At 46.3% G+C, this 27,982-nt stretch overlaps 1 protein-coding gene across 1 annotated transcript; it reads right to left on the reverse strand.

The window, feature by feature from the left end:
* Positions 1 to 945: 945 nt before the first annotated feature.
* Positions 946 to 27,871, reverse strand: UCHL3 (ubiquitin C-terminal hydrolase L3). Its single transcript, XM_058186281.1, has 9 exons — positions 27,786 to 27,871; positions 25,733 to 25,744; positions 25,441 to 25,569; positions 22,843 to 22,999; positions 20,127 to 20,212; positions 17,198 to 17,245; positions 5,285 to 5,360; positions 2,730 to 2,788; positions 946 to 1,152 (listed from the first exon to the last, which is right to left on the reverse strand). The coding sequence occupies exons 1-9, from the start codon at positions 27,825 to 27,827 to the stop codon at positions 1,069 to 1,071; spliced, it is 693 nt and encodes a 230-aa protein (XP_058042264.1). The 5' UTR covers positions 27,828 to 27,871; the 3' UTR covers positions 946 to 1,068.
* Between the last annotated feature and the right edge of the window lie 111 nt (positions 27,872 to 27,982).

Here is a 27,982-nt window from a genome sequence, read left to right on the forward strand (position 1 = left end):
TAGGTAAGATCATCAACAGATCATCAATGATGTTACCTAGTTTGGGTAATGAAGTGTCTGAAAGAATAAGAACCTCTCCTCCTCCTCCTGTTCCTCCTCCTCCTCCTTCCTTCTTCTCCTGTTCCTTCTCCTCCTCCTCCTTCCTTCTTCTCCCGTTCCTCCTCCTCCCCCTCCTCCTGTTCCTCCTCCTTCCTTCTTCTCCTGTTCCTTCTCCTCCTCCTTCTTCCTTCTTCTCCTGTTCCTTCTCCTCCTCCTCCTCCTTCTCCTTCCTTCTTCTCCTGTTCCTTCTCCTCCTCCTCCTTCCTTCTCCTGTTCCTCCTCCTCCCTCTCCTTCCTTCTTCCCCTGTTCCTTCTCCTCCTCCTCCTTCCTTCTTCTCCTGTTCCTCCTCCTCCTCCTGTTCCTCCTTCTTCTCCTGTTCCTTCTCCTCCTCCTCCTCCTTCCTTCTTCTCCTGTTCCTTCTCCTCCTCCTCCTCCTCCTCCTCCTTCCTTCTTCTCCTGTTCCGTCTCCCCACTTTCTCCTTATCCTTTCTCCTTGCTCCTCCTCCTCCTCTTTCCTGCAAACCCTATTCCCTTCTAGCACTGATGACGTTACCTAGTTAGGATAATGAAACGTCTGAAAGTAAACTATCAAGCTCAGAGAGCACCAAGGATTCCTCATTTCACCCTGACCTGCAAATATTCTCCTTTATCAAGGCAAGGAAACACACACACACACACACACCCTATAAAATCTGGATCATCAATATGGGGCTAAAACTAACATTCTTAGGATGGGTGGTCAGTTCAATGAGTTGAGGGGGCCTTCTTGTGTGTTATGCACACAGCATCCCTCTTCCAATAAGCCAATTGCACATGTTGTGTTAATCAGAGCCAGGGCATTCCTAACGGCTTCTCGTTAATGTAAAATTTCCAACATGTCAACACAGAGAAAAGGTCACAGGAAGCAAAAGGTAATCTGAAATTTAATCCACCTCAATGTTATCAAAATTTGATCGCTGCTGATTTGTGGGTAAAATATAATTTTGTTACAGTACATTAGACGCCAACTCCTTCTACGTAACAGTGGTTTAGGCAGCTGCTAAAGCAATTGCGTTGAACCTCAATTCATCCGGATCGCGTTCCATGAATTTCTTGCATACTCCTACGGCGTCCTAGGAAGAACACACAAAGAGATAACCACATATACAATATCATCGTCTCTCCGTACACAACCATTTTCATTGGTAGCTTATGGGGCACTGCTAAACAGCATTGATGTAAGTATGCTCTTTCAGTAAATTGTATATTTAAATTCACGAATTCTTATGAATGCCTTTGGGAACGGTAGCTGTAGTTTTTATAGACACGTAGTCCTCGACTTACGGTCACAATGGGACCCAACATTTCGGTTGCTAAGCGAAACATTTGTCGAGTGGATTCTGCCCCATTTTACAACTTTTCTCGTCACAGTTGTTCAGTGAATCATTGCAGCTGTCAAGTCAGTCACACGGTTGCTCCTTGAGAATCTGGCTTCCCCACTGACTTCGCTGGTCAGACGGTCGTAAAAGGGGACCTTGGGATACTGCAACCGTCATAAATATGAGTCAGTTGCCAAACGTCTCAGTTTTGATCCTGTGACCATGGGGATGTTATAAAGTTTGTAAGTGTGAAAAATGCCCCTGAATCCAGTGGCTGCCGATTCTATGGGCGTGACTTGGTGGGTGTGGTGTGGCTTAGTGGGCGTGGCTTGGTGGGCATGGCAGGGGAAGGATACTGCAAAATCCCCATTCCCAACCCACTCCAGGGGAAAGATACTGCAAAATCCCCATTCCAACCCCACTCCAGGGGAAGCATACTGCAAAATCCCCATTCCCACCCCACTCTGGGACCAGCCAGCGGTGGTATTTGCTGGTTCTCCGAATGACTCAAAGTTTCAGCTACCGGTTTTCCAGAACCTGTCAGAACCAGCTGGATTTCACCCCTCCCTGCCTAAATCGCTTTTTTTTTCCAGTGCTGTTGCAATTTTGAGCAGTCATTAATGAACTGTTTAAGTCGAGGACTACCTATATTAAACCAGTGTTTCATAAACTTAGCCACTTTAATACCGGTGGACTTCAACTTCCAGAATTTCCCAGGCAAGACAAGGAATTGTAGTTCTTAAAATGGCTAAGGATGATAAACAAATTCTGTTACTGCACTGAATTTTAAATCTGTTTGCCTCTTCCTAATCTTTTCTCGGGGGAAAAATAAAGCCCGCCTGCATCTTTCTAGAATAGCAGGTCCTGCTTTTCTAACATGGAAGACAATGAGCCCCTGCTGCTCTCTTAAGGTAAACGTAAAGGTTCTCTCGCACATATGTGCTAGTCGTTCCTGACTCTAGGGGGCGGTGCTCATCTCCATTTCAAAGCTGAAGAGCCAGCACTGTCTGAAGATGTCTCTGTGATCATGTGGCCAGCATGAGTAAATGCCAAAAGCACATAGAATGCTGTTACTGCCCCACCAAAGGTGGTCCCTATTTTTCTACTTGCATTTTTTACGTGCTTTCGAACTGCTAGGTTGGCAGGAGCTGGGACAAGTAAGGGGAGCTCACCCTGTTACATGGCACTAGGGACTCGAACTGCTGAACTGCCGACTTTTCAATCGACCAGATCAGTGTCTTAGCACTGAGCCACCGCATCCCTTTGCTCTCTTAAAGGAAACCCAATAAAACGGCCAATATAACACAATAAAGCGACTTGAGAATTCTTACCTCTAGAAACGTGTCGACATTGGACCGCCCGTGGTTTATCGGGAAAGGCTTGCGTCCATCTGTTGGGAAGGAGAAAAGTCATTCTTCATTGCTCAGAAAAGAAACGGGTTCCACTTTCCTACCTCCCACTAATCCTGAACCAAAAACCTCAAAAGGTCATGCCATCTGCCAATTGCCATCACTTTACGAAGGGGTGCCCTGGCACCTCTAAGCCCGCTATCGATGCAGGACACCCAAGGTTGGAAAGTTAGACAGTCTTCTAATTCTTCCTTATCTTTATCTGCATTCCAAATACAGTGATTCCAAATTGCTGGAATTTCTTGGGCATCTTATCTTATGAATGCCTGAAGCGTCCCAGGTTAGTCTAGAGCTGTGATGGTGAACCTATGGCACGCATACCAGAGGTGGCGTGCAGCACTCTCTATGATGGCACGTAAGCCATTGCCTCAGTTCAGTTCCACTGCGCATCCACACATGCGTTCCGCTGGACAGCTGGTCTTTGGGTCTCTGCCATGCATTCATGGAGACTAGGAATGTGCGGAGGGCGGGGCGCATGCAAGGCGCCACGCGCGCATTGCATTTGGGGGGTTTGCGCGCACATGCCCTTTGGACATTCAGTCCGGAAAAGGTTAGCCATCCCTGGTCTAGAGCAAAGGACGACTAAGGATGACATGGTAGCGGTGTTCCAGTATTTGAGAGGTTGCCACAACGAGGAGCGGGGGGTCAACTTATTTTTCAAAGCACCAGAAGGCAAGACAAGATACAATGGATGGAAACTAACCAAGGAGAGAAGCAACCTAGAACTGAGGAGAAACTTCCTAACAGTGAGGACAATTAACCTGTGGAACTACTTGCCTCCAGAAGTTGTGGGTGCATCATCACTGGAGGGTTTTAAGAAGAGACTAGACAGCCACTAGCCTGAAATGCTATGGGGTGTCCTGCTTGAGCAGGGGGCTGGACCAGAAGACCTCCAGCTCTATTCTTATTAAGGATATCTCCAGGTTCAAATCACCCAAGGACCAATGTTATTTCCTTTAAAGGCCATCCTTTCTGTGTGAGAAATCCAGAGACAGGGCTGGGCTGTAACTGAACCACGTGAAGGGATCCTTCGTGGCGTCGCTTTTTCCAACCCGACTTAATTTAGTGGCCAAGGATACGAAGCCAGTTTTCTACCACTGCAGAAGCACTGATTATGTCAAGCCAGACTGTCTCCATTTTCCAGGTCCTGCAAATCACTTAACTGGGCAACACTCTTTATATTTCTGTCACAGATGAATTTGAAACCAGATTAAAATGCCACAAATGTTTGGTTTACTCACATGGCTAGCCTCCAAAAGGAGGGACCATTCCACAAGCAATCCAGCTGAACAGAGCCACCCACCCACCTACCCACCCCCACACACATTTCGCAGACCAAGTGCCTCTGAATTCCTCTCCCAATCTATTCTGGGAAAAGGCATTTGAACAATCCATCCAGAAATGCAAACTTCCCGCTTTGTATTACACGGCTGAAGCTTCTCTGTGAACTCAGCCCCCCCCAGGAACCAAGAGCACAGGAAAGCAAGACAAGGTGCCAGAGCACCAGAGGGCAGGACAAGAAACAACGGATGGAAACAAAACATAGGAGAGAAGCAACGTAGAATCAAGGAGAACTTTCCTAACAGTGAGAACAATTAACCAGGGGAACAGCTTGCCTTCAGAAATTGTGGATGCTCCATCACTGGAGTCTTTTAAGAAGAGACTGGACAGCCACTTGCCTGGAATAATATACAGTAGTGCCCAAAATTGTGGAAGCCTTTTGGGAAAAGTGTATTTTCTAAAACTAGCTAATAACACCACCCTTTATTGGAGTAGTGCTATAAAATTATATATCAATGGAAAGATAATTTAATCAAGAATGTAATGCAATGACTTTTATGAAGGATTTGCTATTAGAATATCAGTTACAGTATAAAGAAGAAAAGTGAAACACGTAGAAAAAAACGAGATATACAATATTTATCACTACAGAAAAAATGAGACATACAAAAATTTTCACCACGCCAGTTAATACTTAGTTGGGTAACCTTTAGCATGAATTACGGCCTTACAACGATTTCCCATGGAGTGAACCAAGCCTTTTAGTTCTGCAGCTGTTATAATGTGAAACCAAGATTCAATGATTGCTTCTATTAACTGGGTTTTATTGCTGAGTCGCTTCTAACTAACAAGTTTCTTTAGTCGGCTCCACAGATTTTCAATTGGGTTAAGGTGTGGGCTATTCCCAGGCCATTCCAGCAGTGGAATAGGATTATCTTAAAATTCAAAATAAAAATAAAAATGGTGTTATTAGCCATCAAACCTCAAAAATACACTTTTCCCAAAAAGTTTCCACGATTTTGGTCACTACTGTACGGCCTTCTGCTTGAGCAAGACATTGGACTAGAACAGTGGCCCCCAACCTTTTGGGGACCAGGGACCGGTTCTGTGGTTTTTCTGCGAACTGCAGGGGGCATAGTTTTGTGTGCTGCCTAGATCCCATGGATGGGGCTTTGCTTGTTTGTGAGGGTTCTTACCTAGTTCATAAAGAATGCCGTCCACATTCACTAAGGCGATGAAATGAAGATCTACTTTCTCATCTATACTTGGTGCCTGCAAGAAAGAGGATGAGATTCGTACAAGCGATTAGCGGAAACGCCTACCTGTAGACTTGGAAAAAGAAATTAATTCTACTCAGAAACTTATTCCGACCCCAGAAAAACCTGGACCCGAGTTTTGACATATCTGCTCCTCCCATGCTGGAGTCATTCCTTCTCTACCGGCATTTTGGTGACCCGCAAAGATCATTTCTAGATGGCCTTTGGGGAAGAGATGCTGGTTTGGGGGCTATGTCATCCAGTGCATTATCCCGAAGTTGCTTTTTCCAAAAGGCACCTGGACTTCCTTTGTTTTGCCTTGAAGACGTTTCGCTTCTCACCCGTGAAACTTCCTTCAGTTCTTGGATAAGAAGTGAAACGTCTTCAAGGAAAAAAACAAAGGAAATCCAGTTGCCTTTTGGGAAAAGCACCTTTGGGACAGCCATGACCTGGATGGTTGAGAATCTCCATAGACATCCAGTGCAGTCTTGCTGCTGATGGAAACTGTAACTTTCATGATCAAGTGATGTGCTTTTTCTTCCTACTCTAGTTTCCATTTTTTGCTCTCTGGCATTATTTCAATGAATTGGAAGCCCCCTGGAGTGGGATGAGGCTGCCTGCAAAACTTAGTAAAGAAATATATGTATGGAAACGTATAGACAAAGGATTTCCCCCCCCCCCCATAAAACTGAGTTTCTGTAACCTTCTCTTGCATGTTATTGGTAAATGCCCATATCCAACTCCAGGCCCTCAAACCTGAAGACATGAAACATCTGGAGAAGGTCTCTCTCTGTGGTCCAAATTTATGCTACTCTGCAGCACATATACATGAAACACAGGACTGAAGATGTGATTTATGAAGATTATCGGAAGAAAGGTAGTGGGCCGGTCTGACACCCTGGAAATAGCTGGAAGTTGCAGCCCAAAAGAACATGTAAAATATCATCCCATTCATGTCAGAGGCACCTGTTAAGGTGCTTCTGGGTTGAAAGGATTAGCTGGTGACATCACCATTGCCTGGAAAATGCCCATGGGAGCTCCTTTCAAATCCCCGTCAATGAGCTGGAGCGAATGACAGGACCTCAACCCCGCTATGCAGCAGCACTTGGAACTAAAACATGGGTTCGCTAACCTACAACCAGAGGTGAAATTTAGCAGGCTCTAACAAATTCTGGAGAACCGGTAGCGGAAATTTTGAGTAGTTTGTAGAACCGGCAAATACCACCACTGGCTGGCCCCAGAGTGGGGTGGAGTGGGGCGGGAATGGAGATTTTGCAGTATCCTTCCCCTGCCACACCCACCAAGCCACACCCACAGAACCAGTAGGGAAAAATTTTGAATTTCACCCCTGCCCAGCATCCTAACCATCTGAGCCACCCGACTCCCAACATATAAAATAAAAATGAATGAATAAACAAATAAGGGCCATTTTCCCATATCCTCATTCTATTCTTATCATATCATCTATCTACACTCCCATCATTCCCTCTGCAAAGAAGCCCAACCAACGTTCTTGGAGATTTCGCTACTGGCAAGGAAGGCCATGGTAGAAATCTTGACTCCAACATAAAAAACAAAACAAAAAAAAAAAAAAACACACACACACACAGGAAGCACATAATATTAAGCAATTCAGTCCCAGTGAAAGACTCCTTGAAAAGTGGAGGTGTGGGGGAGGGGAGGAACACAAGCCAAAGAATGAACGATCCTCTTGACTGGCAGAGCAAGAAGGCTGTTGCTGGCATTTGGAGAACGCCAAGAACAGGTTCCAGAATCCTGAAATCACCTTTTGCACCACTCCTTAAAGACCTCGGTTGAAGAACAGAAGGAGAGGAGACCACCATGGAACCTGAAGAAACGAAGAGCTCAAGAAACCAAGTGGACCAGCAGCGAAGGTCTGCAGGCCAAGAAAAGCACCAACCAGGAGAGGGGGGGGAAAAAAACCCAAGGAAGATGGAGGAGCAGCCTTCATTTCCCCCCCCTCCCCCGTTATTTCCTTGAAGGTTTCAGTGATGGTTTCCATGGAGGTCTGAAGATGGGAAAGCCACATAGATTTGGATTTGCTGGACCCTCAAAGGACGAAAAGCAAACCCAGAGGAGGCTTCAAAGAGGCAGAGACATTATCCTCAGCCGGGAGGGAGCTGCAGCATTGCCCCGGAGCAGAGGTGGAAGAGAAACCAGACTTACGGCCGGGGGTTCCCCCGGAGACGACATTGGGACCGTAGGCCGCCAACGCTGCAGGCAGATGGGAGGGCTTGTGGCCTCCTCTATGGGGCTGGTGGCTTTGGCAGAGGCAATGGGGCCGTGTCTGATCAGAGTCAGGGAAGCTGAGCGACGCAAGGGCGAGGCCTTCATTTTGCAGTGGCTAAACTCAGGCTGGCTTGAGGAGGAGGAGGAGGAGAAGCCAGGCAAGGACTATACAAATATTGGAAAAAAAAAAAAAAGACACACTTTACAAGTAGAGCTTTTGCTCAGCCCAATTCCGTGGCCCTCAACCAACTGTCATTTTACACCCCACGAAAACAAGCACCTATGTTTTTTCTAAACAGGGCAGGCATTTATAGGTCTGAGGGCTCCTTGGTACTCTCTGTAGACATTTCATTACCCAGACTAGGTAACGTCATCAGTCCTAAAAGGAGTGAAGTTCGCTCCCTGTTTATATACAAGTGGCTTGCGCTGTAGTACTGACGATGTTACCTAGTTGGGTAATGAAACATCTGTAAGAAACAAGAAGCTCAGAGAGCCCCGAGGACCCCTTCATTTCGACCCTGAGATATAAATATTCTCCTTTCTTGATATCATCCGCAAGCAATTGGTCAAAATTAATTTGCTCGTGTCCAAGGAAAACCTTCCCCAGGAAGACTGTTATATCTTCCTCCTACGGTTTTCCGCTTGGTGGCAAGTTCTGAGAGAGCTTCTCTATTCCACTCACACTAAGTCATGCGCTTTGGATTTTGGGGGTGTAAAAACAGCTGCGAAGCGAAGGAGGCGGCCCCGTAGCCACCTCTTCTGGTCGAAAAGCGCCCCAAATCCAAACATCTGCTAAACTGAATGTCCTTCCTGTCGAAGACTACTTCAGCTTCAATTGCAACAATACACGAGCACACAACAGATTGAAACTTAATGTGAACCGCTCCAATCTTGATTGCAGAAAATATGACTTCAGTAACAGAGTTGTTAATGCTTGGAATGCATTACCTGACTCTGTGGTCTCTTCCCAAAATCCCCAAAGCGTCAACCAAAAACTGTCTACTATTGACCTCACCCTATTCCTAAGAGGTCTGTAAGGGACGTGCATAAGAGCACCAGCGTGCCTACCGTTCCTGTCCTATTGTTTCCTTTCATTATATCCAATTAATATAGTTATTACATACTCATGCTTATATATATGCTTATATATTGTACAGTTATTTCATGCTTATGCTTATATATACTGTGTGACGAAAGAAAGAAAGAAAGAAAGAAAGAAAGAAAGAAAGAAAGAAAGAAAGAAAGAAAGAAAGAAAGAAAGAAACTGTGAGCTGGAGACCAAGGAAAGAGGTCTGGCTGTGAGGAAGGCCACCTTGCATCCTCCTCTAAATCCGAGCTATGACTGGACAATCCTTTGCAAAGTCTGCTTCACTCCCCAACTCTGGCCCGGCGTGACATGGGAATACGGGTGTGTGGGTGGGTTGCATGTCTAGCTGCCCCAGCCCAGATGATCCCTTCTGGGGCCTGAGAGGCCTTCACGGAGGACCTCCTGCTCCCGAACCTTCACAGAAGCAGGAAGCATTTTCCCATCAGCCTGAAGGCACCAGGAGGGCATCCAGGCATTCATTTGGTGGCGGCTGCTCGGCCTCCCTAGAGCAAAAATGCCAAGGCTGGATGAAGCTCTACATTCCTCCACCCTGGCCCGGTCTGGCGGTTGGGGGTGTGGGGGGAAGGGCTTGGCTTCCTCAATCACTCTTGTTTTTTCCTTCTCCAGCAATTGTTGACCCGAAGGCATTTCAAGTGTGCCTTTTCTGGGCCGCTTGGCCTTTGGGAGGAAATGGCTTTTCCAGCAGGTGAACTTTGCTTTGAAAAAACAAGACTCAGGAATGTGGGGAGGTGTGAGAGAGAGAGATAAGGGCGGCCATAAAACTCGAGGCGGTCTGGACGTGCAAGGAAAGCCGAATCAAGGAAGCAGCGTCCCTCCAGTCCCCTCAGTCAACTGCATTAGAGCTAGAAAGAACCTTGGAGGTCTTCTAGTCCAACTCTCTGCTCAAGCAGGAGACCCTATTCCAGTGATGGCTAACCTTTTTGCCATCGCGTGCCAGGATCGGGGTGGTGGTGCCCACACCTATAATTCTATGTGCCCCGCTGACAATCTGGTGGCAAAGTTCTTTTCAGTTGTATGAAGATAACGCCAAGAAAGTTTAATGGTGGGATTCCGATGTGGAACGGGTCACCGCAGATAGAGGGGCATTCGAGCCCATCTATACCGAGGGCTAACGATATGCCATCAGAGGGCCCCTGGGCCGCGGTGTGGCTCAGGCTGTAAGAAGCCTGTTATTAAACACAGCTGCCTGCAATTACTGCAGGTTCTAGTCCCACCAGGCCCAAGGTTGACTCAGCCTTCCATCCTTTATAAGGTAGGTAAAATGAGGACCCAGATTGTTGGGGGGGGGGACAATATGTTGACTTTGTATATAAATATACAAATAGAATGAGACTATTGCCTTACACAATGTAAGCCGCCCTGAGTCTTCGGAGAAGGGCGGGATATAAATGTAAATAAATAAATAAATTACCACCCGCAAGAGGCCGTACCGAAAGGTTCCGCCTCATGATGGTAACGAGACGGCTGCCGAGAAATCGGCAGGTCGGATCCTGGGTTGGTGGGGATGTTGACGCCGCAACCATCATCCACGCTGCCCGAAGCTACTTAGAGGGGGTTGATGAGGGGTGTGGCGCCACCTTCCAGCTGCGGCCTCTCTTGGGGATTGGACCCCTCAAGACACTGTCAGTGCTGGCCCAGGATTTGTCCAAAATGGCGCAGGTCAAGACATAGTCCTGGACTGTGTGGGTTCCACGTGACATGGGGACTGGCGTCCTGGCGGGTCACCAGGTGAGACCTATGCAAAAAAAAAGTTTAATGGCAAGTGGGCCATTCGTACATAGCTGATGCATAAATACACAAAAGTATTTATAATAAAATAGACCCCCTCCCAACACACACATACAAATGTGCCGTGAGGAAGGGGTGAAGGTGCTGATAAAGGACCCTCCTCCCTTTCCCCAAGCCACGGAAGACCCCTGGGGAATTCTGGATTGGTTTCTCACACATTCCTAGGCTGGGAAGTCAGAGGATCCATTCTGCACCAGCTAAGTGTCAGCTTTGGAAGCCGTATTAGGTCAGAAGCTTCCGTGCTGCCACTTTCTCACGTGTGGGAAAGTAGGAGAGGGGGATTTAGTAGAGGGGTTGTCTTTAGACATCATAGCATTCTTCCTGTCGGTCAAGGTCAGGCTGATCCTGCATCTGGAGAAGGAGTGGTTGGAGTGCTGTCTCGAGATGGGACGGATGGGGATTGGAGCATGTGATTGACTGAGGAGTGAGGGGGGTGGTTTTGGGAGTTTTGATTTACTGAGGGAAAACCCAGACCTCTCAGATTCGGGTTTTCCCAGATGTGCCAGTTTACATATCCTAGTAAAAGAACTTTGAAAGATGCTTGCTTCGGAGTTTTTACTTGGAGTGGGAGGTTTTTTCTGGAATGCTAACACCAGGTAGATGACAATTCTCACCTTTTACAAGGAAGATTTCAACCTAGAGTGGACTGATTCGGGTTGATTATTCACAGCATGAGAGACCTGCTATGTTTACTGTGATGTGCACAAAGATAGTCAAAAAGATGTATACGTGTCTGCAAATTTGAATGTGAACTGAAGGAAGGATGTACATTTATACTCAAAGCAAGCAGCATCTTTGCAACTGGTGTAACTTTTGGGCTGCTTTGACTACAAGCTCACGAAGAGAAGTGCCTTTTTGCTCCACTTCTACCCGTTTGCTTCAAAGACAAAAAGGCAACGTTTTTCTGATCAAAATCTCATCAGAAGTCAATCAGGACACACACTGGAATTCTGCTGGAATCTGGTCATTTCATTTCAGATCTGTACATCAAAGACAATTTCTTTGGGTGGGAATTAACACCCAGCCTTCTTTTCCTATAAGAATTTTACAGAGAGAAATTTAGCTCCAATCTACCCTACTTAACAACTGCACTGATTCACTTAACAGCTGTGGCAAGAAAGGTCATAAAAGGGGACAAATCTCACTTAACAAAGGCCTCACTAGCGACAGAAATTTTGAGGTCAGTTCTGACTACTTTTAATCCTCAGCCTGGATCAGATGATTCTTATTTTTTCCAAAATAAGCACTGATTAGCAGCCGGTGGGTGTAGATACTAAGGTGTCAAAACCAGTTTGAACCCATCTTCAGACTTACTGGAAGATTCTAGGTCACCCTTCTGGGCCCAGCCTACCTCACCAGGTAATTATTTGTAGAGGATAAGATGAAGGGAGATGAATGGCACCTGTTCTGCCTAGAGTAAAGAGGAAGGAAATCTAATCAAGAAATAAACTCGTTCTATTCTTCTCAACCTGGGAAACCTGATCTGGCTTAACCGCAGTTAACAACCTACCGTAATTGCCTCATTTCCAAATGTAATCCCTATCATTAAACCGCTGAAGAACCAGTTGCAAAGAAACCCACAGAGGACTAAATGTATAGGGAGCTTCTCAATCATCCAGGTCATGGTTGTCCCAAAGGTGCTTTTCAAAAGGCAACTGGACTGTCTCGTGTGTATTTTTTTCCCTTGAAAACGTTTCACTTCTCATCCAAAAAGCTGCTTCTCTTCTACCGATCTATTGTTCCAACTGTTCTATTCTATAAAACCCAGAGAGGGCTATTTTTGCTCCCACTGTGAACGAAAGTATCCTCTGATACCCCAGGCCTAGATAGTTTGCCAAGGAAAGATTTATAGACACCTCTTGCAAAACCTCTAAACCAAAGTACAATGTTCACATATCCAAAGGCCCTGGCCAAGCCCAAAGACTTTTGCTCTATTACAGGGGTGTCAAACTCAAGGCTTAGATCAGGCCTGCAGGGTCGGCCTGGAAACAGCAAAGGACCAGCCCGCAGTGCCTCTGGTACCAAAACAGGGCGTGGGAGGCCCCACGCAGCCCCACTGCGTATCGTTTTGGCTGGCAGTGCCAAAGGAGGCTGTCCAGGCCGAAAATGGGGCACAGGGGGGCACATGCAGCCCCTCCATGCCCCAATTTGGCTGGCAGTGTGCTGGAGGCCATCCAGGCTGAAAACGGGGTGCGGGAAGCATGCGCAGCCCCACCACCACACCCCGTTTTGGCTGGCAGAGTGCTGCAGGAGGTGTCTGTCCCATCTGCTGTCCATCCCTTCTCCCCCCCACCCACCGGCCCGCGGAGGACAACTACAATGCTGATTCAGCCCTCAAAGAAATCCAGTGTGACACCCCTGGTCTATTGAATTATGATGCTGTTACAATTGCACGCGGCACAAATCCTCTCATTATTCAGGGAGGAAGTTCCATGTTGATTCTAAAAGACTCAGACATAAATCATTTCTGAGCACAAGAAACATACACCTGGCCATCTGCAAAATGGTTTATGTGACCCCCCAGAGTTGCAAATGTTCATGGCCCACGCCAGCCAGTTCCACTCAAAATAAGCAAAGGGACACAACTCAGGCAAAATTTCATAGCTGAGGTGGACAAATAATCCCTCATCCAGGCTATTCATCCTTGAGCTCAAGGAGAGAATCCTTGAGGAAGAAAAACACAAGTCCACCATCTTTAATGCATACTGCACGATCACACTAGAACAGGGGTCTGTAAACTTGTCTCTTTTAAGACTTGTGGACTTCAACTCCCAGAGTTCCTCAGCAAGCTTTGCTGGCTGAGGAACTCTGGGAGTTGAAGTCCACAAGTCTTAAAAGAGACAAGTTTACAGACCCCTTGCACTAGAACAGCTATCATCTTGACCACGCTGGCAGAATCCTCTGGTTCTTTAGATGGCCCATGCTGGCAGGGACAGCACGTTAATTGTGTACCTCTTATCTAATTATGGCATGCTATTTCTTCTCTTCAGGAACGATCTCGCATAATGCAACATTCTCTGAACTTAGATGTGTGAAGCTTCAGGATGACAGGATTGGGGTGTTTTGAATGACTCTTTTAATTATGAACAATTGAGGGCTCTGCTAAAGATGCAATCAATGCCTCTTGGCCAAACCGATTTTTTTTTTTTTTTTGAGTTTTCTGCATCCTGCATTCTAGTCAGTGAAAAACTCCATAATTTTTCCAGGAAGGCAGTTAAAGAGAAAATAAACAATTTATCCACTCCAAATGTACCTTGGAGAGATCTTGCTTTCAGACAGGAAATAGCTCAGAAGCTGGAATTCTTTGCGACTCCGTCCCTTCCTTCTCAGTAAGCTTTGCCCCAGAGATTCTTTGAAAAAGACCCACTTTCTATTTTAAGGAAGCCGCAAAAACACCTCAATACTTGAACACTCAAGAAAACTGTATCTTTAAATCACTTGATTTAAAAAAAAATGTATGTGGGAAACAAACACAAGCAGGATATATTTCTTTTTCAGATTCAGTCCGGAAATTCACCTACATTACCCTGAGAAAATTAAAGAGCAGTTGCCTAACCAACTGAATGACAAAATAAATCCATAAAATAAATAACATGAAAGTGGTAAACAAAAATAAATATCAGAAACACAGAGGAAAAAATATTCTTCAAGAAGCAAAAACAATGCCCTAAAAATTTCCAGGATATTAACAAACTTAAAAAAAAAATGCTCTACAAGGAGCTTATCCTAGTTCTTTTGTGTTGTTGCTCAACCAATAAATTATAACACCCCCCCAAAAAAAGGACAATGCTTAAAACCACCTGGTTTACAGGTCTGTCATACTCTACGGTATGAGTATGATCGCCATGATGTAAAAAAGATGTTGAGACTCTAGAAAGAATGCAGAGAAGAGCAACAAAGATGATTAGGGGACTGGAAGCCAAAACATATAAACAACGGTTGCTGGAACTGGGTATGTCTAGTTTAATGAAAAGAAGGACTAGGGGTGACATGATAGCGGTGTTATAACATATCAGGGGTTGCCACAAAGAAGAGGGAGTCAAGCTATTCTCCAAAGCACCTGAGGGTAGAACAAGAAGCAATGGGTGGAAACTAATCAAGTAGAGAAGCAACTTAGAACTAAGAGAAATTTCCTGACAATTAGAACAATTAACCAGTGGAACAACTTGCTTCCAGAAGTTGTGAATGCTGCAACACTGGAAGTTTTTAAGAAGAGACTGGGCAACCATTTGTCTGAAGTGGTGGAGGGTTTCCTGCCTAAGCAGGGGTTTTGACTAGAAGACCTCCAAGGTCCCTTCTAACTTATGTTCTGTTCTGTTCTCCCCTCTCCTCGGTTTTTAAATCAACCTTTGTGCTCTGTTTTCAGATATTACATTTGAGATGATCATGTCTTTTGAGCTATAAGTAAGATGAGCAGATAGATAGATACAAGAATGACCAATCCCTCTCTTAGAATAGCTTAGGGTATGAACTGTGGGCAAAACTACAAATACTAGTCAGTCTACAGGCTACAAGTTTATACGCTACTGATTTGCAAAGCAAGGAAGCACCAACAAAGCACTCCTGTCCAAAAGCTGCCTTCTTGAAAGTTTTGCATAGCTGCTTCCCAGGTTCTTTTGTCTGCAAGCGCAAGAACCGCAAACTTTTCCAGCCATTATTCCAGCCAGAAGAAAAATGAAGTAAACAATTAGAGAAGCAGTCACTTAAGACTTACAAATAGCAGGATGCTGAAATATATCTTTTCCAAATACTTAATACAGCTGTACAGTTTTAGTTTAGATGCTACTAGGAAAAAAAATGGTAGCAATGTCTGTTGGTCCTGGATTCAAATCCCCCTTTTCAAAGCATCCATTTTACTAAATAAACAGTGCTTGCCAAAGAAAGAAAATACAGTCAGAACCTGGGAATAAAGTTTGTTCTAAGACATTTATCAGCTAGAACGTGGTAACTTAGTGGTGAAGTTGCTCGCTTGCCACTCAGAAGGTTGAGAGTTCAATCCTAGGTAGCAGCAGATATTTTTCTCTTAGGCGGAAAGAAAAAATATCTGCTGTGAACTCCACATAGGTGTCAGGAAGGGCACCCAGCCAGTAAATGCTCAGCTCCATCTAGTTGCCCCAGCTCTACCCTGATTTATGGGATTAAATGGTCAAAAAAATAATAATCGGGGGAGAGGGGACCAGAACTACAAATATTGATCAAGTTTATAAGCTATAGTTTTATAGGCTACTGATTTGCAAGTCAAGGAAGCCTCAAAAAGCATCCTGTCAAAAATCTGAAGACCTAAGACCTACAAAATAACGGGATGCTGAAATATATCTTTTCCAAATACTTAGTACAGCTGTACAGTTTAAGTTTAGATGCTTTTGGTGCGGGGGGGGGGGGGAACGGTAACCATGTCTGTTGGTCCTGGATTAAAGATGACTGAGAGCCTTCTAGATTAATTAAAAAATTAAAGATGGCTGAGAGTCTTAGAGATGCAAAGCAGAATCTGAGCTTAAACGGAAAGGAGCCAGTTTCAAAGTAAGAAGCATGGTTATGGTTAATGTTAAAGGGTAATGTTGCCAGCTATAATTCTTCTCTTTGTTGAGGGAACTTCCTGGATCCCCTTTTCTGGATCCCCCTTAGAAGCTGGTGACAGTGATCAGGCAGCAGAGACTTCCGTCTCAGGTTTGCATCTCAGGTACAGAAGGGCTAGGCGGCAAAAGACTGACTACATTTCTGCCTATTTCCTCTCTCTCCCAACAAGTCTCTTCCATTGGGCCTCTGTGGCTCAGACTGGTAAGACAGTCTGTTATTAACACAGCTGCCTGCAATTACTGCAGGTTCTAGTCCCACCAGGCCCAAGGTTGACTCAGCCTTCCATCCTTTATCAGGTGGGTAAAATGAGGACCCAGATTGTTGGGGGGGCAATAAGTTGACTTTGTATATAAATATACAAATAGGATGAAGACTATTGCTAACATAGTGTAAGCCGCCCTGAGTCTTCGGAGAAGGGCGGGATATAAATGCAAAAAAATAATAATTGCTAGATGGGCATGGAGTGAAGCCCAAAAGGCTGCTGCAGCCGACGGGCAGAATTAGCCTGGCAGCTTCTCCTTCCCTGGGCAGGACCATGCCACAAATGGATCTCAACTCCTCCCTGGGCCACAGCCAAGCCCAAATGAAGCCAGTATCCAATGGTAGAATCCAAAAGTGGTTTTTAATTTTGAAAAAGGCAACATGATTGGGGTGTTTTTGATTTTTTTTTTGAGGAAGATAATGATGTTTCGCTTCCTAGTCTGGAAGCTTCATCAGTTGTACATTTTCTACCTCCAAAACAAAAATTAAAATCAGTCCAGTTGCCTTTTCAAAATTAAAAAACCACTTTTGATAACAACGATGACCTGGATGACAGAGAATCTTCATAGACATCCAAGGTAAGAGTTTTCACGAAGCCCAATTCCAAGAATCTCTTTAAAGGCCTCGGGCAGAGCCTCACCTTGGGTCAAATCAGTTTTATTAAAAAAAAACACAAACCGTGAATGCAACTCAAGAGACAGTATCGGGAAGAAAGCAAATTCAACCAAGTGCTGTTCTAAAAGTTTCTTCCAGCCCGCTCCCTTTCAGGACCATGGCAGGATATCAGTATCCTAAGAGCATCTGCCATGTTCTTAAAAACCATATCAAAAGGGAAAAATTACTCAGGGAAAAATAATTAAGCCGCGTACCTCAGTCTGGCCTTCATGAGCGCTGGATTCGTGCGTCACACGGATGGCCTGAAATTTCAAAACAGACGGGTTAAGCCTGTGTTTTTGGCCATCTCGATTCAAAGGCCATCAGCCATCATTCCCCAATCGTCTGACACAGGGGTCTCCAACCTTGGCAACTTTAAGCCTGGCGGACTTCAACTCCCAGAATTCCCCAGCCAGTTTTGCTAGCTGGGGAATTCTGGGAGTTGAAGTCAGCCAGGCTTAAAGTTGCCAAAGTTGGAGACCCCTGGTCTGACAGATCACCAATTTGCTAAACACCTGTTTCTTTTTTTAAAATATTTTTATTTATACATTTTTCTTTAACATATATAAGTATTTAGTAAACAGTTATTGTCTAGGTCATTTTACATATATATAATTCTAGTAACAATAATATTCTTTACTTGTATATAATAGTGTTCTTGCAGTTTTTAATTTCTATCTTTATTATCTAACCATTGATAAAACAAATCCCAAGTTAAAAAAACATTCTGTATCTTCTTTATCCCTTATCTTTAATGTTAACCTATCCATTTCCTCACAATCTATTTTTTTTTAATTATATTTTCATCTGCAGGAGTTTCCTCATTTTTCCAGCACTGTGCAAATATGATTCTCCCTGCTGTTAAAACATGTACTATTAAAATATACATTCCCTTTGTCATAATTTTCTGGCAATATACCTATCAAAAACATTTCTGGCTTTAAATCTATATGTTGCTTTTATTGTTTTCTCTAACCATGTATTTTTGTCCATTTTTTTATTTTTTTTGCCTTTTGGGCATATCCACTACATATGATAGTATGAAACACCCATGGAGAAGAATTCTGTTTTCTTAAAGGACTAGAAACATTGCCAATTGTATCCCAAAGAAGCCCCAGGATTCAGTGAACGAAAAGAGCCACACTTCTGAAGCAAACACCCCTCTCCGACAAATGTGAGCCTAGGAAGGCTTCTTCCTGGGAAAAGGCCCCTTCTGCGTCCCTCACTCTGTGCTCAACTCAGAAGCCTCTTTGCAGTCCAGATAAATGGCCATTAAGCGGAGCACCTCTCGTTCTCAAACGCTGTGCAAAGCAAGGAGTTTCTCTTTGAGTGGGTTGTGCCAGCTCAGAAATGGAGTTGAGCAACCATGACAAGCAGGTCCTGACAGGTTCTCAGCCTCTGCTGGCAGATAAATCTTATCTGGAGACCTAAACGACTGAAAGAGTTGTTCCGAGAAGGGATGGACAGCAAATAAAAACTAATAATAATAATGAAACAAAATAAAATGAAGTAGAATAATTAAATTAAATTAAATTAAAGTAAAGTAAAATAAAATACTAAAGTAAAACAATAAAATAAAGTATAATAAAATAAAATAATTAAATTAATAAAATAAAGTAAGATAAAATGGTAAAGTAAAATAATAAAAAATAAAGCAAATAATTAAAGTAAAGTAATAAAATAAAGTAAAATAAAATAGTAAAGTAAAATAATAAAATAAAATAATTAAAATAAAATAAAAAAATACAGTAAAGGGAAATAAAATACTAAAGTAAAATAATAAAATAAAGTAAAATAAAATAATTAAATTAAAGTAATAAAGCAAAATAAAATAGTTGTGAAGTAAAATAAAATATAGTAAAATATAATTTGATTAATTAAATTAATAAAATAAAGTAAAATAAAATAGCAAAGTAAAATAATAAAATAAAGTAAAATAAAAATTAAATTAATAAAAAATAATAATAAAACAAAACAAAACATAAAATATAAAATGAAATGAAATAAAAAATAAAATAAAATCTCTCTCAGCCAGCCACCCTAAGATGGCTTCCCTTCCAAAGCTGTTGGACAGGTAGGTTTACAAGCCACAGTGCACTAGGGACTCAGGTGTAATGACTGATAACCAAGGTAGTACTCACAAATGAAGGCAAGTATTATTTGAATTTTAGATAAGCTCAATGTATGAACCGTCACTGGGCTTATGAACCATTTTGTGGCTTCATGTTATGGACAACTCACGCCTTTACCAAAAAAAAAAAAAAAGGAAACTCACATTCCTTTAAATATTAGACAACTCAGCCTCTGCCTTTATGACAGTCTCCTTGACATGATACGGTAATCCTCGACTTACGACCACAACAGAGTCCAAAATTTCTGCTGCTAAGTGAAACATTTGTTAACTGGGACTGCCCCACTTTACGAATTTTCTTGCCACAGCTGTTAAGTGAATCATTGTGGCTGTTAAATCAGTCAAACTTTTGATCACATGGCCGCAAGGATGCTACAACGGTCATTAAGTGTGAAAACTGATCATAAGTCACTTTTTTTCAGCGCCGTTCTAACTTTGAACAGTCACTAAATGAACTGTTGTAAGTTGAGGATTACCTGCATAACATGTTATCACGAAATATAGTGCAGCATACAGGTAAAAAAAAACCTCCACTTTTTCCCAAAGGTGCTTTTTCAAGAGGCAACTGGTCTTTTTGGTTTTTCTATGAAGACGTTTCGCTTCTCATCCAAGAAGCTTCATCACCTCAATGGTGCTTCGGAGCTGAAGAAGCTTCTTGGATGAGAAGCGAAACACCTTCAAAGAAAAACCAGAGGCCGAAGCAGACCCCAAGTTGGAATTTCTCCCCCCTTCCAACCCACACAAGAAGACCTCGAAGGGGGAGACTCTCTGCAGCAACACAAATGCTCATTGCACATATCCAGCCCAGGCGCCATAGTTTGAGGACATCTGATTTAGTGCAAAATAAAAAATTCAAATAATTTTTCTGCGGACCACCAAAATTTTCTCACGGACCACCAGTTGATGACCACTGGACTAGATGACCTACAAGGTCCCAACTCTGTTAATCTACTCTAATGGTGACTGTCTGCAAAAGAAGAGAGATTGCCCTCCAAATATACATCCCCACTCACTTCGTAAGTTTCTAGGTATTTGGCTCTTTGCTCAGGGCTCATGGGCACTGACTCGTCCAGGAATTTCTTCAGGGAAGAATCTTTTTCTGAAATAGACAGCATTCATTTAAAGAAAGAAAGAATGACTGTAATATTAAAAGGAATGGATTGTATGACGCCACACGACACTTTCCACTGCTGCTTCTTATGTCACAGGTAAAATAGCAACAGCGCTTAGACTTATATACCACTTTGTAGTGCTTTACAGCCCTCTCTAAACGATTTATAATGTCAGCATGTTGTCCCCAATAACCTGGGTCCTCAATGACACCCAAAGGACAACTCGCGTAACAAATGAATAAGTTTGTGGGAATTTTCTAGCTCATCCGCTTGGCAAACAGAACATAAAGTCTGGGAGACATTTCTACAGTCTGCTTCATGGGTTTCTACTATGCTACTCCTCCATTTTTTCCTCAGTTCTGCCTTGGAAAAAATAAAAAATAAAGACACAGCTGTCATTGGCAAAAAATGAAAGGTAGCCTAAGTGCTTTTCTCTACAAAATATACTCAGCCATTAACGATGTTCATGGCCAGTGAAAAAAAAAATACTGTGTTTTTTGGACTATAAGATGCACCGGAGTATAAGATGCAGCAAGATTTCAAAGAGTAAACAAGAAAAAAAAAATGTTTTGCCCTCCCCAGCCCCCAGGAGCACTCTACAGACCTCCTGTTGTGTCTGCGCCCCCGAGCCAGGCCTCCTGCCAGAGAGTGACTTGGAAAGTGAGGGGGAAGGGCCGTCATGGAGCACCGGCTTCCCTGGTTAAGCTCCAGGAGCCAGAGACAGGCCAGTGGAAGAGATAACGAGGCCTCTGTCCCCTGACTCTTTCCCTCCCCAGGCCACACCTTCAGACCCAGCTGATGGCAATCAGGCTTGGTTGGACCCTAGGTTTCATAGGCAGGAGAGGAGGGAACAACAGAAGCAGGGTGGGTCAGGCCTAGGAAGTGCTGAGTCATGGAGCCATACCCCACAGGATATAAAGGCAGCAAGAACTGCTATGCCTCTTCATAGCAGGCAAATCAACTGCTTAACTAAGAGCTGAAGTTTGTTCCTGGGTGACTCATTGGCGTCGAGGGAGATAACAGAGACACTTGGCAGACACTCGCTATTTTGCTGCCAGAGCTTTATAGTGCCAGCTAATTAACCCATCACTCGGATGGAGGCGAAGGAGGACAGAACACCTACCAAACCCTCTGTGCATCTTTTTTTTGCAAAAAATGGGCTTGTTTTTTGCAAAAACGGGATGCGCAGAGGGTTTGGGAGCTCTGCAGAGTACTCCTGGGGAATAGGGATGGCAAAAACGCCATTTTCGTGAAACACAGGCCTGTTTTTGGCCTTCCAAACCCCCCACGTGTCACGTTGTGCCCTCCCCAGCCCCCAGGAGCACTCTGCAGGCCTCCGAAACGCTCTGCACACCCCATTTTTGTGAAAAACGGGGCGTGTGGGCGAGGTTTTGGGAGGCCAAAAATGGCTGTGTTCGGTGTATGAGACGCACCAACATTCCCACCCTCTTTGGGGCATGGGGGAGAAAGTGTGCTTTATAATCCGAAAAGTACGGTAAACTACTTTTCATTAAAGTGGAAAATTACAAAACTGCGTCTCACGTATTCTGTTTAGATGAGTTAACGGTAAAAGGAAACCAGGCCAATGAAGACGATGGATGGACACCATCAAAGCTGAGCTCAGTCTGAGAATAGAACAACTCAAAGAAGTAATACAAGATTGGAAGATGTGGGGAGACCTTGGCCCACAGAATTGGCGACAATTGGACACAACTGAATGGATATCATCATCATCATTAAAACTGTTAAGATAGTGTATTTTGATTAGCATAGGTAGTCCTCGACTTATGACCACAAATCAAGTCCAAAACTTCTCTTGCGAAGAAAGACATTTGCCAAGTGAAGTTTTGCCTCGTTTTGCGACTTTTCTTGCCACATTTAAGTGAATCGCTGCAGTTGTTAATTTAATAACAGGGTTATTGATGACTGGAGCCATCTTGGCGCTTCAATGTTGCCAAACTGGAGCTGAGGGATAGGCAGGGGGGATTAGAGACAGCTGGGGTTTTGTAGTCAAAATAAAACACTTGCTCTTGGGAGACAAGGACATTCTCACACCTGGCCGGAGGAAGGGGGAGTGATGTCACCAGGCAACCAGACAGAGCCTTGATTGGACAATGTGACCGATTGTTTGGGATTGAAGGAAAACTTTTACTTTTAATTAGGTGAGAACTGTGGGAACCTTCAGAGTCGTTTTTCACCAGATGTGTGCCAATATATATCCAATAAAGCTATTCTTCGAGGAATCTATCTGTCTCCGAGTTTTGCTTGCTATTACTTGGAACCCATTGACTTTGCTTATCAGAAGGTCGCAAAAAGTGATCACATGACCCACCACCCACCCCCGTCTGGGATGCCGCAACTGTGATAAATATGAGTCAGTTGCCGAGCACCAGAATTTTGATCATGGGGATGGTGTTACGGTCCTAAGTGTGAAAAATCATCACACAGGTCACTTTTTCCAGGGCTGCTGCAATTTCGAATGGTCACTAAATGAACTGTTGTAAGTCGAGGACTATCTTTACACACCGCCCCGTAAATATTTTTCTGCGGGTCATAAAAAGCTGTCACCGATCTTCCCAACCGCTGAAGTGTAATCTAGGAGGACGGAAAGGTTTACCAAAGTCGATTTTATCCCTGTTGTTCGCAATGGCATGAATGAGGCCGATGGTTCCACAGGCGTTGCTGATGGTCTGCTTCATGAAATAGACGTCGGGTTTGACTTCTTGGCCCTGGGCTTTGATCAACTCTTCCTCTTTCATCCGGAAAGTTTCATACTAAGCAGTGAGGAAGGGGGGGAAAAAATACTTTCTTTTTTTCAAATTCCCTTTTTTCAAAGCATCCATTTTTACAAAATAAACAGCGTTCGCCAAAGAAAGAAAAAGAAAAAAAATGCAGAACCTGGGAATAATGTTTGCTCTAAGACATATATCAGCTGGAACGTGGTGGTCTAGTGGTGAAGACTCGCTCACCTAACACTCGGAAAGTTGAGAGTTCAATCCTAGGTAGCAGCAGATATTTTTCTCCTAGAGCTCAAAGAAAAAAATATCTACTGCGAACTCCACATAGGTGTCGGGAAGGGCATCTGTCCAGTAAAAGCTCAGTTCCATCCAGTCTACCCTGAATTAAAGGATTACAGGGTCATAAAAAGGAAGGCTTTTTTAAAAAAAATTATCAATTAGAAGGTTCTGCAGGCCTTGCAATGCCCTTCCTTAGTTTGCATCCGAAATACACACCAAGTGCGCATTTTTCCTGCCTCCCTTGTGATGTGTTGTCTTGCTAGAAAAAAAATCATCTTGTTTTCCAGAACACTAGAAAAAGGCCATTTTTAACAATTCAGTTTCTATGGAGAGCCACACGCTGAAAGGCTGTGGACCGTAACAAAATTGCTTTTCCTTCTGCTTAGCAGTCTTTAAAGCCACTCTTCCGCCCATTACCCAAAACTTTTGAGAGGGCCGCAGAGGATGGATGTCCCAGGGCCCCACCTGAACATGGTCTCACTTTGAAGATGCTGAAAAGGGCTTTAAAAGGGAGAACATTTAACAGGGGGAAATGCCCCTTTATTTGCACGCATGGCTTCCTGTAAACATGAAAGTCTCAAAGTCCAAATACAGGTAATTCTTGACCTACGATCGCCACTGAGCCCAAAATTTCTATTGCAAAATGAGGCAGTTAGTTATTAAGTGACTTCTGTCCCATTTTATGACCCATTTCTTGCCACAATTGTTAAGTGAATCACTGCCGTTGTTACGTCCTAACACCGTTGTTAAGTGAATCTGGCTGCCCCGTTGACTTTGCTTGTCGCAAAAGGTGATCACTGCGACCGTCATAAATGTGAATCAGTTGGCAAGCATCTAAATTTTGATCACATCACCATGGGGATGCCGCAACGGTCATTAAGTGTGAAAAATGGTTGTGAGTCTCTTTTTGCAGTGCCACTGTATCTTCGAACGGTCACTAAGTGAATGATTGTACGTTGAGGACTATCTGGTACTGCTTCCCTGCAGACTACTTCACCCTCCAGAGGCAGCTGGACTACAACTCCCAGAATGCCCAGCAGCTCTGAAGCTGGAGGGGAATCCCGAGGTGGGTGGGTGGGTGGGTGGCTGGCTATGAAGAATGGATGGAGGGTAGGGTGATAGGGGAGCCTTCGGCACCCCCAAATGGCAAAAACCCTTGGGGTCTCCTGCTTGAGCAGGGGGTTGGACTAGAAGACCTCCAAAGTGTTATGTCTCGCCCGATCTCACCACAGCCGGGGCCTTCTTATCTGCTTCCGAACACGGAGGAATGTATGCCTCCCGGCCCCAGCCCTGGCTCCATGCCCAGACAGGCTGAAGAGGAGGAAATACCTCCAGCCCCCAGCTCTGGCTCCATGCCCAGGCAAACGGAGCAACTAGACCACTCCCCCTCCTCCACAGCATGTGAGCCTGAGGGAGATCAATTGACAACAGCTGCCGACTGGAGTGACCCTCGCGTCAGAAGACTTGATAGGCGGAGGCAACAGAAGGAAGGGAGGGGCAGGCCTGGATAAGTGCTGAGTCATGGAGCCACACCCCATGGCCTATATAAAGGACCTGCTTTCTGGCATTCTCCGAGTCAGGCAAAGTCTAAACATATCTTGCTGAAGTCACTTTCTGGTCTCCTGCCTGCCCTGAGGACTTTGCTAGGACTTTGGCAGAGCTGCAGAGGCACGCCTGATTCGGATTTCCCTGACTCGGCCGTCAGCGGAGGAGTGGGACACGACACAAAGGTCCCCTTCCAGCTCTATTCTGACTGTACTATACAGGTACAGTTCAACTGTACAACAGTTCACTTAGTGAGCATTCAAAGTTACAGTAGCACTGAAAAAAAGTGATCATTTTTCACATATACGACCATCCTCTGTGGTCGCATAATTCACACTGACTCCCATTTATGACCGTCGCTGGGTCACGTGATTCCCCCTTTGCCACCTTCTAATGAGCAAAAATCAAGGGAGAAACCAGATTCACTTCACAACCGGGTGATTCGTTTTACAACTGCATCGATTCACTTAACGACTGTGTGCAAGAAAAGTCGCAAAATGGGGCAACACTCGCTTCAAACAGATTTCTCCCTTAGCAACCTAAGGGCTCAAGTTGTGGTCTGTAAGTTGAGGACTTCCTGTATTGAGATCTTCTTTTGAAAGGGGAGCCCATTCCCGGGGTGGGGGTGGGGAAGAGCCTCGGGTTCTACCTACCTTCTCGGTGACCGGGAAGAGCAGCATCAGGGCGCAGACGGGCCGGGGCACCAAGCCCAGCAGCTCGGGGTCGGAGCCATAGACGTCCACGAACTGCCAGCTGGGGTAGATGCCCAGTTGCCGGAGGAACTGCCGGGAGACAGATGGACGGACGGGCAGACGGGGCCGATGGCCCACTGCTACCTCCTTCTCCTCCGCCCACGCCGCCCTCCTCTTCCTCGCTCCCCCCACCCAGGAGACCCCCGACCAGAGGGGGATGCGGACCCTCGAGAGAGACAGCAGAGCAGCTCACCTGGTTCGTTACCTGCAAGACAAAAAAACGGGGAAAGAAGGTCACTGGGGGGGGGGACCAGACATGCCTGATCATCCACACACACCCACACCCAGACGCCCGCCCATCCCTCCTTCCTACTCACACACCTATGTGCCCCCTCCGTTCCTTCCTCCCACCGACCGACTCCCATACCTCCTCTCCATCCCACCCACCTACGCACCCCCTCCGTCCCTTCTTCCCACGCACCGACTCCGTCCCTTCTTCCCACACACCAACTCCAATGCAAACTCCCATCTCTCCTTCCTACTCACCCATCCATGTGCCCTCTCCATTCCTTCCTCCCACCCACCCACACATATGCCCCCTCTCTGTGCCATCCAGCCACCCTGTCCCTTCCCTTCCACTCATCCATCTACCCACCCACCCCATCCCTCCCTGCCAACCACCCACCCAAGCATTCCCTCCATCTCTCCTCCTCCTCCCACTCACCCAGGTGCCCCTCCATAACCCACCCACCCACCCATCCTCCCCTCCGTCCCTCCTTCCCACTCACCCATCCACGCAACCGCCCATCTCTCCTTCCTCCTCACCCACCCATGCGCCTCCCTCCTTCCTCCCACTCATATGCCCTTTCCATCCCACCCACCCACCCACCCCTCTGTCCCTTCTTCCCACGCCCACCCACCCACGCTCCCCTCCATCCCTCCTTCCCACCCACTCACGCACCCCTCCGTCCCTTTCCTCCCACTCATCCATCTATCTACCGCCCGTCCCCCTTCCCTCCACCCACGCCCCTCCGTCTCTCCTCCTCCCACCCACCCACCCATCCCTCCTTCCCACTCACCCACCTATGCTCCCCTCCGTCCTCCTTCCCACCCACCCACTCACCCAGGTGCCCCTCCATAACCCACTCACCCACCCACCCATCCTCCCCTCCTTCCTCCTCACCCACCCATCCTCCCCTCCTTCCCACTCACCCAGCCACACAACCGCCCATCTCTCCTTCCTCCTCACCCACCCATGCGCCCCTCCCCTCCTTCCTCCCACTCATATGCCCTTTCCATCCCACCCACCCACTCCGTCCCTTCTTCCCGCCCACCACCCACGCTACCCCTCCATCCCTCTTTCCCACCCACTCACACACCCCTCCGTCCCTTTCCTCCCACTCATCCATCTATCTACCGCCCGTCCCCCTTCCCTCCCACCCACAGGCCCCTCCGTCTCTCCTCCCTCCCACCCACGCGCCCCTCCGTCACCCACTCACCCACCTATGCTCCCCTCCGTCCCTCCTTCCCACCCACGCCCCCTCCGTTCCTTCCTCCCTTCCCTCCCACCCACGAGGCCCCTACGTCTCTCCTCCTCCCTCCACCCACGCGCCCCCTCCGTCACCCACTCACCCACCTATGCTCCCCTCCGTCCCTCCTTCCCACCCACTCACCCATCCACGTCCCTCCGTCCCACCTTTCCACCCACGCCCCCTCCGTTCCTTCCTTCCTCCCTCCCTCCGTCCCACTCACCCAGGTGCCCCTCCATAACCCACCCACCACCCACCCATCCTCCCCTCCGTCCCTCCTTCCCACTCACCCATCCACGCAACCGCCCATCTCTCCTTCCTCCTCACCCACCCATGCGCCTCCCCTCCTTCCTCCCACTCATATGCCCTTTCCATCCCTCCCGCCCACCACCCACCCACCCTCCGTCCCTTCTTCCCACGCCCACCCACCCACGCTCCCCTCCATCCCTCCTTCCCACCCACTCACGCACCCCTCCGTCCCTTTCCTCCCACTCATCCATCTATCTACCCGCCCGTCCCCCTTCCCTCCCACCCACGAGGCCCTCTACGTCTCCCTCCTCCCACCCACTCACCCACGCGCCCCTCCGTCACCCACTCACCCACCTATGCTCCCCCCTCCGTCCCTCCTTCCCACCCACTCACCCATCCACGCGTCCCCTCCGTCCCACCTTTCCACCCACGCCCCCCCCTCCGTTCCTTCCCTTCCCTCCCCTCCCCTCCCAACCAACCACCCTCGCGCCCCCTCCGTCTCTCCCTCTTTCCCTCCCACCCACCCACCTCGGGGTTTGCCTCCAGCGGCAGCCAGCGCGGAACCTCCATGGCAGACCGGCTGTTTCCCTTTCGGTCTCGCCCCGCCCCGGCCGTACCAATCCATACCAAAGCTCGGGGAAGCGGGGAAGGGCGGAGTCACACATACGCACGCACGCGCACCCCTCCCCGGCTGCGTGAGCTCGTCCGAGCCTCCTGGAGGCGGG

The sequence above is a fragment of the Ahaetulla prasina genome, chromosome 5 (genome assembly GCF_028640845.1).
Source record: "Ahaetulla prasina isolate Xishuangbanna chromosome 5, ASM2864084v1, whole genome shotgun sequence".
NCBI lineage: Eukaryota > Metazoa > Chordata > Lepidosauria > Squamata > Colubridae > Ahaetulla > Ahaetulla prasina.